An 11,595-nucleotide genomic window follows, 5' to 3' on the forward strand; every position below is an offset into this window, starting at 1 on the left:
CCTGTATAAATCTGTCAACAACAGACATGCAAAACTATATAATACAAACATACAGGTAGATATTTCCACGTAAACTCAAGACTGCCTTGAGATCATCTGTCATGTTCTCGTGTACTATTGGGGTCAATGGTAGAAAAACCCCATAGACAGAGAATTAAACTTGGAGTTTACATAAACAGTAAGTAATGCTTATTGTTATAAAAAACAGTGCTGGTGACAGAGGGTCAAACTCTTGCCCTTGTCACATTAAACACAATATTTATTTGGGCACACAAGGAATGCCTTCAGTAGGGCAAATACTTGCATCCCTGGGCCTGTCCCTCTAAAAACATCACTTCCCACTTTAACATGGCTACTTCCTTACGGGTGAACTGTGTCTACGCAGTAAAATTATTTTGGTATTTATCTGAACTCATATTGTGCCGAACTCCCTGCAATAACTGGAATGCGAGGGGGAGTTTATGAGGGACGAGAACACTGATGCCTTTTTGTCCCTCACGCGCCTTCTCGCCTCCCACTTCCCTCTGACATTTCTGCTCTCCCCCTTTGTCTTCCATACATCAGCATTTTCCACCTCAGGATTCACAGTTCCTTCTTAGAGCTACAATTTGCATCCAACAACCCCTTTTTTCTATGTGTGTGTGTCTCTCTCTTTCGCTCTCTGTTTCTCGGATTCTGCTTCAGTCAGCAACATTTTCTGGCATTTTTTCCCTCTCAGCTGACGCACTGACCCTATAACCTTGCTGCGAGCCCTTTCCCATAATGCCCAGTTTATCTGGTGTAAAATATCCAGTGTTGCTCTTGAATACAGTGTTTAACAGGTACTGTAAATAAGAAGTGAAAATGTATTGGTCGATTTAATTGACTCACAACATGCCAGCTAGGATCATATTCCAACAACTTGCCCCCAATGAAGTGTATCGGACTTAACCCTGTAATTTAGGACAAAATTACTTTTCCTGAATTAAACACAAATATTCAAATAAAAACACAGAAAACACACAGCAGTTCAATAGATACGTGACAAAGAGAGAACAGACAAATACACAGGAGATCTCTCTAATCCTCACTTGTTTTTCCTAGCTAGTTTTTAGATTTAAAAAAGAGAGCCAATGTCTCTCACATTGTTCTCCTAAGAAAGTGACCTCTGTCTCAGTTGGAGTTTAGAAAAGACGAAAATGTTATAAAAACTTAAAAAAATAAATTGTATAGCCCTATATGCTCTAACGGCAATTTTGTTTATATCTAGTGTATTTTTATCCCTCCAAAAAAATTGAGATGAAACTGAAACACCAGAAACAATGTTGATATTTAAAGGTCTACAGAGCTATGAAAAAACAACTCCTGACATTTTTTTCTTTTGGCCAGACACGCATTTCATTCAAATGGCAACAAATGTGCCAACGTTTTATGAACATATCGAGCGTATCGACTCGCACAAAGACCTATCTTTATTGGAGGCCTTGGTGGGGGAAAACAGTGTGTGTTCTATTATGAAACATGCAATGTTCCATTATACTGAGCGGGCAAATACATATTTATCCACATTCATAGACAAGGGGTAATAGTCATGGATAATGGTGTGTATTTAGTCAGTAATTAAACTGAACAGATGACTTTTGTCCGAAGAGGGACCACACAGCATCACTGGACCTTTCTTGACATTTTTCTTCATTGCAGATGACCCATAATACAATCTATGATTCTGTTATATTTTACATTTTTTTCTAAACAGCCTGATGTAATTCATGGCAAACAATCGCTTACAGGTTGCTTCAAAACCTGTCATTCAAGTAGAAGGTGGTTTTCATTCATTGGAAAGTACCTTCACTTCACCTCCCTTCTTTCTTCGTGAGATAAAAATTATTATGAGATCATTTTACTAAATGTTTTCACAAAAAAAGCTTATTATTGGAATTACCACACTGTAAAACACAGTCTGGCACTTATAGTATAAAACCTATTAAAAACAATGAATAGAAGTAACCTGACCTTCTCAATGCTTAGATGGCAAAAACCAAGGCCCATTAAAGTGAAGTATTGATGCAACACAAATCAGGACACAAGATAAAGCACAGACTAAACCTTTCAGATGTTAAAGATGCTGAAAGAGCACTAAAATCTAATCTAATGTATTTAAGAAACTGCACTGCCATGGTCACTGTTGTCTTGAACATGCCACACAATCATCGCCTCAGATGAACACCTAGCTTACACTGACAGAATGTTCAGCCTGACTGGAATGCATTGAGAGTGGTAAATTTGTCATTTGAAATTAAAAGTTATTGTGAACGTTCGGTCGTTAGTGAAAACTACCATAAAGAAGTACATGTGTAGTGTTTACTGTTTACTTTGAGATGGATGCAGACAAAGTATAAATACAGACAGGTTTGTTTAAAGGGGTCATATGGCGCAAATACGTGTTTTACTGTGTCTTTAGTGTGCTATAAGTTGCCCATGCATGTATTAGACATGTAAAATTGCAAAAATGAAAGTGTCGGAACAAAAGATGCATTCTATCTAAAAGCGAATGCTCACCCAGACCGGCCTGAAACGCCTCGTGTAACCACACCCCCACAAATCTTCCTCAGTTCGTGGTATGAGTAAGACTGCCCAAATCTATACGCAAGTAGGCTGGGCGTACCTGTCAGTGCAATTGCTTTGAACCTGATGTTTCAAATATGGTAAGAGGTGTTACATTTCTGTCAGACGCTTTCAGTATTTGACTAATCACTGGTTAACTGGCCAATCATAGCACACCTCGCTTTTCAGAGCGATGAGCTTTGTAAAAAATCTGCGCATTTCAGAGAGGCGGGGCAAAGAGGAGATACAAACATGCACGGTATGTGGAAAATACAGCATTTTTTAACCTTAAATCGTGTATACGCATTACATTACATCTAAAACAAACGATAATATTTATTTTAGCCTTGTCATGACCCCTTTAAGGCATTTCACAGCCAGGCTTTCACAATCAAGCTCACAAAACTTCTACCCTGTACAATCAACCACATCCACAACACCTTCAGCATAGTATTGAACTGTATGTTTTCAGTAAAATGAAAAACAAAGCATCTCTTCAACATCAGTTTTCTACGATCATTGTAGACTACATTGTTTCTCCCGATATTATCATTTGTCTGAATTTTTGCCATTTTATTTGACCTTACTCAAACACGCAACGCCTCAATGAACTTTAAAATTGGCTTGACAAGCTGGGCATTTATTTTGCAACATGAAAAATTAATGCCGCCCGCAGTTAATGTCTCTGTCTCACTCAGCAGTGTCTCTGTCATCTACAGCAGTGAGTCAGTGTGTGTGAGAGCGGAAGGCTAACTTCACCGTGAAAAAGGACGGAGAAGTGCGTCACCAATGCACTTTTTTTCTCAATCTCAAATGCATTTCTGAACCGGAAACAAAAAATGCTTAGATTTACCAACCAGACTTCAAATTAGTCTGGCCATCATAGATATTTTTCAATGAAACTGAAAAGTCAGATGGACATCATTCACAGAGCTACAGGTTGTTTGTCCATACCAAAGCATCAAGTACGACTGTTAGCAATCAGTTAAATTACGTTTGGTGATTAATATTACTGTACTTGAAGAAATACTGTTTTGTGCTAAAACATAATTTTTGTAATTGAAATTACATTCAGATATGGGCTTTTAAAACATATTGGGATTACAACCGTTGTCTTATTTGTCAAACACAAAAACTCACATCCTTGTGGTACCTGTAGTCCATTCAATATTTATATGAAGTATGACTGTAGTTTATGTGTACAGGAAATTCCGTCAACCTCAGACTGTACTCATTAATCATTATTCAAATAAAAAAACTTCCAAAAACCCATTAGAAATTCCTTAGGGCAGTGGTCACCAACCCTGCTCCTGGAGATCGACTGTCCTGAAGATTTCAGCTCCAACCCCAATCAAACACACCTGATCTATCTAATCAAGGTGTTCAGGTTTGCTTGATAATTACAGACAGGTGTGCTGAAGCAGGGTTGGAGCTGCAGTCTGCAGGACGGTCGATCTCCAGGAGCAGGGTTGGTGACCACTGCCTTAGGGAATACATGGGTGCTGTAACTGGCATCCACACAAAAGCACTAACTTGCTTTAAAATCAAAGGTTAAGCACCCAGTGCATCACCTTCACATCGGTCACAGACTCGACACCAAAGCTGAGCTGCCATTGGTCTTACCAATGTCAAGGTCATGAGTTTGTTTCCTAGGAATGGTACAACTAATCAAATGTATACCTCAAATTCACTGTAAGTCAGTTTGGGTAAAAGTATCTGCCAAATGCACGAATGCATATTCTTGCTTTCATTTGACCATGATACTAAGTGAATTGAAAGCAAATTAACTTTCACTTAACCAGATCTCTTTATGTTCATTAGGCTGGTGTACTGTATCCCTCTCCACAAGAAGAGATTCCGGTCCAGATCAATGAGTAATTCAATTTCAGCTCCCTTGGTTTCTGATCAAAATGACATTTTGCCAAAAACAGCACCGAGATCAAATTTATCCATTAATGTCTGGGTGTATAGCTTACAAATTAAAATTAAAACACCCTAGACCTTTTAAAACACCCTAGCAACTATACAGGATCACCCTGGCAACCAACATCAACACCTATTCATGAATTAAGCACATACACCACTTGCATTAAAAATCTATATTGTATTTTTTAAACTGTGGCAGTGCTATCACAGGTGTCACAATAGTTACTATAGTTCCATAGTGTGATAACTAAGCACTACTGTCTCTTTCTCATGATCGCATTGCACGCTGTCTCTCTGGTTTACTGGCACATTCTAGAACCACAGAAGCATTTATCGGCTAAGTTACAGATCAATGTCTACCACCACACTCTATGAATAGAAAACAAAAGGTAGGGAAAGATGGATAGACATAATTATAGAGAGAATGAAACAGGCAAAGAAACACATCAGGATCGTGATACGCCAACAAGAACAGAACAGGGCTATTTAAGGAAGGCAAAAGTCACTGCAGAGGTTTTCACTTAAACCAAACTGTTCAGGTCTAGTCACAGCGAAAATCGTCTCTTGTATGTTGCTCCAAACACTGTGTATGTTATCATCTACAAAACCGAACACTACTAATCTCTCTCTCTCCTCTGTTACCTGATAACTCGAGGGTCCCACTACTGCTGGAGCGCCGCAGAATGCGGAGGCCCTCGGACCAAGAGCGGGACTTGGGCAGGCGTCGGAAGAACCGTCCCAGACGCTTGGAGACCTGTCCGAAGCAGGCGCTGGCGACAGCCTCCTCTGTCTCCGGCAGCATGACGGTCGTTATCTCTGGCCTGTTACGGCCTTGCCCCAAGTTCCACCATTGCGTCCCGCTCCAGGTGCCGGTCCTCGAGCGGCTGCCGGTGGGTCTGGGCGCCTGTGGCTCCGTGGCGTTGAGGTGTGGGCTCTCTTCGCCAGTCGCTCCTGTGCGTCCACCATCGCAGTGCTGCGCTGGGTTTTGTGTTGTGCTGTGAACACCCCCCCTCCCCTGCCTTTCTGCCACCCTGCACCCCTACCCTCACCCAATACCCTCTCTCTGACACAATCCCACGCTCCACTCGCCCGCTTGCTGGTACTCTTCTCCTGTTTCTGTTCCCTGCTCTTGGTTTTCTCACGCAGTGCAGAACTCGTAGCAGCACAGACTGCACCCACTCATCCTGCTCTCTGCAGCATGTTTTTCATTGAATCCTTAAAGGCGCAGCCACACTGCACTCCTAACACTTCTCTCTCTCTCTCTCTCTCTCTCTCTCTCTCTCTCTCTCTCTCTCTCTCTCTCTATCGATCCACCTTTCTCTCCCTCCCTCGATGACTCTCTCATGTCACTCACTCTCTGACATCAGTCATGCCACTTCCTGTGTGAGAGAACACGGCCCACGGTTTGACAAACCTGTTGTCCTGAAGGACGTATCAAGTTTGTACCAATGCTCTGGCCCCCAATGAAGACCACTTTCTCTCAATTCAATTTTTACTCTCTCTCTCTCTCTCTCTCGGTTCTCTTCTTTTCTCTCAGTGTGCTGTGTATCTATAAATAAGGAGAATTGAGAGCAGCCTCCTGCTCCATTTCACTATAGAAAATAGCCATGAAGATGATTGTGAAACAAAACTAGAAAACCTTTGTAAATCAATTCATATCTATGATTCCACGCACATTTTCCAGTTTAGAGGTTCAGAACCTAAAAATGACACGTAATTCCTGAATAAGACACCTGAACAACATCCTTTATTGAATCAACATCTCAAATACTTTGTTCCACTTGACTAATTCTCAGCTCTGAATAAACACCAAGCAGTGTACATGAGCCATTGGACTGATTATAATAAATGGGGTGACACATTTCTTGCTGTCCTCACACCCCGATTCTCCCAGAAGAGAGAGTGGGTGAGAGAGATAGAGAGGAAGAGAGTAGCCAAGGGCAGTCTAATAATAGCCTGCGATAACTCCCAAAAGTTCTGTCACATATACAATATACTCAGTTTCTTCTGCAGTAACACTCACCGCCTCAAACATCCAACCGGAGATCTCATTAACACATATTTACTTCACACACACATCACATGTCACACACTACCCGCATGATACACATCCAACTCCACCTGATACTTTCATTAGTGTAACTACATAAAATAATGCCTCAAGGTTTCGTTTCCAATAGCTCATTAATTGGCCTCAGTCTGAATACTATGAGGCCAAAGAGCTTCAACAGGAAGAGAGATGACTAAACATGCCTGGTTCATCTGTGGCCAGAGGTGAATGTTGTGTTGAGAAGTCATAGATAAAGCTCCTACTGTACGCCGTGTTCAACAAGGTTAAACCTGTGCTCACCAATCCACTAGAATGTAGCCCAACATGTGCAGAAAAAAACTACACAGGTTAATGAATAATACTTTGTGTCAATGAGTTTTTGTAGGCGTAAAGAGTCAGGCTTAAGCCAGAGGTTTTATTTATTTTGGAAAGTTGGGAATTAGGGAGGAAGGCCAATTTAGTAGTAGAGGTTTCTTATCTTGATATGAAAAGAGTGCATGGAAATGACTTTGAATAACTTGAGCTATAAATGTTTCCTTATCTTAGAATAGAAGTAGACACGCTGCCAAACAAAATAGAAAATGTTTTAAGATGCATCTTTCTGCCAAAAATGATAAAAAATGTGTATGTTATCGTGACAGAGTACGATGCTAGCAACACCACGGTCATGGGTTCATTTTCTACAAAGCACGTTAAAAGCATCTACAGTGCCAAAAGCAAAGAGGAAGACAAATACTTCTAGACTAATATAACAGTCCATCTGAAACGTTTAATTAAAAATCAATCCGATGTCTGACTGGCATCCAGAAACCGTAATCCACCTGAAATATGGCTATATACAGTTTGGCCATAATGTGGATTAAGCACAGCATCAGACAGTCAGTCACTCCTCCATTACATACATTTGGGTGCTGAAATAAGGGGGGAAGTTTACCAAAACTAAGCCAGATTAGACACCGAGCTAGACAAAGACAGAGCGAGGAGCCTTTAAAAAGACAGACTAAGTATACTCTGGTAGTACTGATGTGTTGAGACAGGTCCAGGGAGGACGTCTTATTTTAGATGCCCACAGTCACGCTAGCAGTCAAGCTACCTGAGACGTCACTAAATCTTTCCATGACTTAGCATAAAGCATATACAGTACAGAATATATAGATGGAAAATAACTCGATTGTAAAACCTAATGGTACTAAAGACAATATAGTGCGCAGTATGTCTTTCACAAATCTATTTAGCGAGGCATTTGTGCAACTGAAGACGGATGAGAGGTTTTAGGGTTTCAAGTGTGTGTGTGTCCTTGTTTGGCTATATTTGTGAGGGCCCAATTGTCCTCAGTAACACTGTGAACAATCATTACACAACCCACTTAAAAAGGCTCATAAATCGGTCAAATCACATTTTTCTTTTAATCTAATATCATGCACGTTCGTGTGATGATTAGGATTAAGTGTAGGTTTAGGGTAGGGCCTATACAATATATCATTAGCCTGACATAAAATTGATGGAAGTCTATGTAATGTCCCGACTAGTATGGCAAAAGAAACGTGTGTGTGTCTTTGTGAGACAAAGAAAGAGAAAGTATGAACATAAAGGAGGCGAGTTGTTGAGAGAAGGAAACAAGCATTGATGTTCTCTTACTGCTGCTCTCTCATTCTGTATGTGTAATTATGGACTGTGTGTGGACTAAATTGGTGACTTGTAGTAGTCAGTATGCACCATCTTTAGCTCGTCTGAACAACCAACCACAACCTCCGAAATACAGCATTTCCCAGATTGCCTTCAGAATGGACTGTTTAAAACCAATGAGCAACAATGAAAATATCAAAATGTTATGCTTTACCTATAGCAGAGTCAGAAACATGTCACATTGATATGCGGGGAGTTGAAGGCACTAGTTGATAAAATACAATGATATTTTGACAAAATACATACCGGTGCCTATGGTAAAGGCAAATCAAGACATGTTCATAACATACCGTAAAAACACAAAAGCCCCCTGAACTGAAAGTGTCAAAATTTTAAAACTGCCTTTGGAAATCCCCATCAGATCTCATACTAAATCCTTCTTGTTGAATGTCAGATGCATACCACAACAAACATACCCCAGGAATAAAAACACCCCACCCTGGTATTGACAATAAAAGGTTAAATGAAAGAGGAACAAGTGCTCAAAAGGTCCATGGTTTCATGAAAATCGTGGAACTGTATGAACTGTGATAAGCAGCTTCTTCTTTCTTATGATTCTTTCAGCATGGGCTGAATTCCTTTGTGTCCTTCAGAGATGGATGGCTTTTATTGGGTTACTGCTGGTGCCACACTGCCGGGCAGAAGCAGAGAAAATCAGGGAGAAAAACAGAGGAAATGAGAGATAACGTGTTATGGCCCGCCGGCTCTACAGCTCAGCTTCAGTAAATTAGTTTTAAAGGGATTTATGACTGTCTACACCTACAAAGATAAATGAGAGGAATGGACAGATTTGACTTCCCTGAAGTGGAAAGACAGCAAACTATGGTTAATGTAGTTTGGAATAGGACTTGGATTAATATACAGTTTTTTTCCATTAGCAGATTGCTCTGAAATTGGAACTGCTGTTAGGTTTTATCCCCAAATGTGTCATTTTTGAGCTCTGATCCAAATTCCAGAATCATCCCTAATTTGCATTAACTGGAGGTTCACTGCGTTCACAGTTACCTCCAGTCCTCAGGTCTGATTAAACAAGTGGCATTTAAATAGCGCTGCCTTATCAAGCAATTCACTGCGGTACCTTTCCAAAAGAGAACTGCTGACACAATGCCAGCTCAGCATCGCTTTTACACATACTGTACACACACACACACACACACGCACGCACGCACGCACGCACGCACACAAAACACACACAATCAAACACATACTGCGCAGAGCTGCAGGCTGAGCCTTCTGTTCTCAATGTGCATCACATCACTGTAAGCCATTAAAGCATTTTGTACCTTCATTCCATTCATTCTTTGTATTTGCCATGAAGTAGAAACCTCCCAAATATTTTCTTTAAAAAACAAAGACTTTTGTTATTAATACATGTCACTTGTAAGAAAGTGGAGCAGGATCAAAACGAAGAGCAATGGCAGCCCTTTAGAAGCAGGAGAGTAAAAGATTAAATTATCAAGCACATCAAATAAGCTGATGATGGGACAGTGGATGAGAAATGCCAAATCATGTGTCAAAATGACAACATTATAGTGAGCAGTACAGTACACCTTTCTTTAAATGAATAAGACAAATGGAAATATTTAAATAATTCTGGCATTTTGGTCCTTTGGCAGAAGTGCAGTTTACCTCAGACCCCATTTCATTTATTGAGGAAGCACACGAATTCACATGTTCCTGAAATCCTTTCACTAGTAAGGAAATCTGATGAATGCAGTTAGTCAGAAAACAATAATTTATATTCTTAGAGCCCCTGCTCCCATTCCTAAACATCTATGCAAACATGACAAATAATGAAAATGAAAAACAAACATGAACCTCAGGTAGGGAATTTCCCCCCATCTTTTCATGCCTAACCTCCTCAATCCTCAACATGCATCAGTATGCTTCATTTTGATAAAGTACACCGGAAGGTCCTATAACAGAAGAGCCATACAGTACAAGCACTCCCTCCAGCAATAAATCCCAAAACAAACAATATTTTTTAGTTATGCAAGCATGGAGACTCCACTTTTTAAGGTGCCTCTTCAATGAGATTTCTTTCTCTTAGCCGTTTCAAAATTAGTTCCTATAATGATGTTTTCTTTATATAAAATAATTCAAGGCTTTGAAATTGACAGGTTAAAAACATGTGGCTCATTTACGCATTTTTTGACAATAAAAAAATTGGCAAGCTATTTATGGAGGTAAAAAATAAAGATTCATAAAAGGTTCTTTTTGGGCTGTATGTGGTTCAATAATATCCACAAAAGCTTTTTTGCTGCATAGGTACTTAGCAGTATAGTGTTAAATAGTTCTACAGACAATAAAAAGGTTAAAAATTGATCTTCTAAGAACCTTTGAATGTCCTTTGGGGAACAAAATGAATCGTTTTTAAGAGTGCATGCAGTCCACTGGAAATTTTTTAACAAACTAACAACACAATTTTTTTAAAGATATCAGTACTTTAGCAGCACACTCTCCCTGTTAACGGTTTTACAATGTCACCCTGAGGCTGTTCCCACAGCATCATGTAAACAGCACCAGACAGACAGCCATCACTTACTTTGACACTTGAAGGCAGCGCTGGTGATGTGCCGGTTGCAGGCGTCGCACCAGTCCTGTCTCACCTTTCTGGAGGTGAAGTTGTGGCCCTCTCCCTTTTCCACCTTCACCCTCGGGTCTTTCTGGTGAAAGATGGACCACGCTTCTCTTCTCAGAGGCTCGCTCCGCATCTTCACGACTCCTGACCTCGCCTGTGTCAGCCTGTCGAGCTGCAGACCCTCCAATTCATCAGGCACCGAGCTCGCGCTTTGGGAGAAATTGCCGTGTTCCCGCGGTGATGAGGACGAGGGAATCTTTCCCGTGTCCTTCATCGAACTCCTCCGGTTCCCTGTCGTGTACTTGCTGAAAATCCCGTTATTATTGTTCGCGTTTTCTCTGTCAAGGCGGCACTGCTGCAGCGCGTGGCCAGCCGTGTCACCGTGTGTGGATTTCGGCATCTCAGTCTCTTTATTTCGCGCGTCCATAGCACTACGTGGTGAACCGGTCTCACAGGCTGGGTTTGGGGATGCTGAACGCTGTTCGTGATTTAATAACACGCAGACCGCGACTCTCGTGCTGTCCGCATCACTCGGCCGGTGTCGCATGATCTTCTCCAGGGACCATTTGCGCGAGAATTTCTTTCTGTCGGTCGCCTTCAGCTTCTGGAGGAGCTGCTGGTCCGAGTCGAGGTGGTGTGGAGCGGGGTGCTGACCTAAAGTGACGGACGCCATGTCTGTAACTTAGTAGTATGTGCGTGGAATACAAACTGAATTGGAGCGCCAGCTGCGAGCGTGTGGTGACGCGCGTACTCGTCGAGCAGCGAGCTT

General features: G+C 41.2%; 1 protein-coding gene across 2 annotated transcripts in view; it reads right to left on the reverse strand.

The window, feature by feature from the left end:
• The window catches only part of rassf5 (Ras association domain family member 5), a 39,448-nt gene extending 27,871 nt beyond the window's left edge, over window positions 1–11,577 (reverse strand). The window contains exon 1 of one of the 2 annotated variants that reach the window (XM_057362171.1): window positions 10,791–11,577. In XM_057362171.1, the coding sequence (XP_057218154.1) occupies window positions 10,791–11,499 (709 nt within the window). In that variant the 5' untranslated portion in view covers window positions 11,500–11,577. Of the gene's footprint in view, window positions 1–5,151; window positions 5,784–10,790 lie in introns of those variants that run through there. The other variant, XM_057362172.1, reaches the window with a different exon arrangement.
• Window positions 11,578–11,595: the final 18 nt, after the last annotated feature.

Source organism: Triplophysa rosa, linkage group LG20, assembly GCF_024868665.1.
Source record: "Triplophysa rosa linkage group LG20, Trosa_1v2, whole genome shotgun sequence".
NCBI classification, from domain to species: domain Eukaryota; kingdom Metazoa; phylum Chordata; class Actinopteri; order Cypriniformes; family Nemacheilidae; genus Triplophysa; species Triplophysa rosa.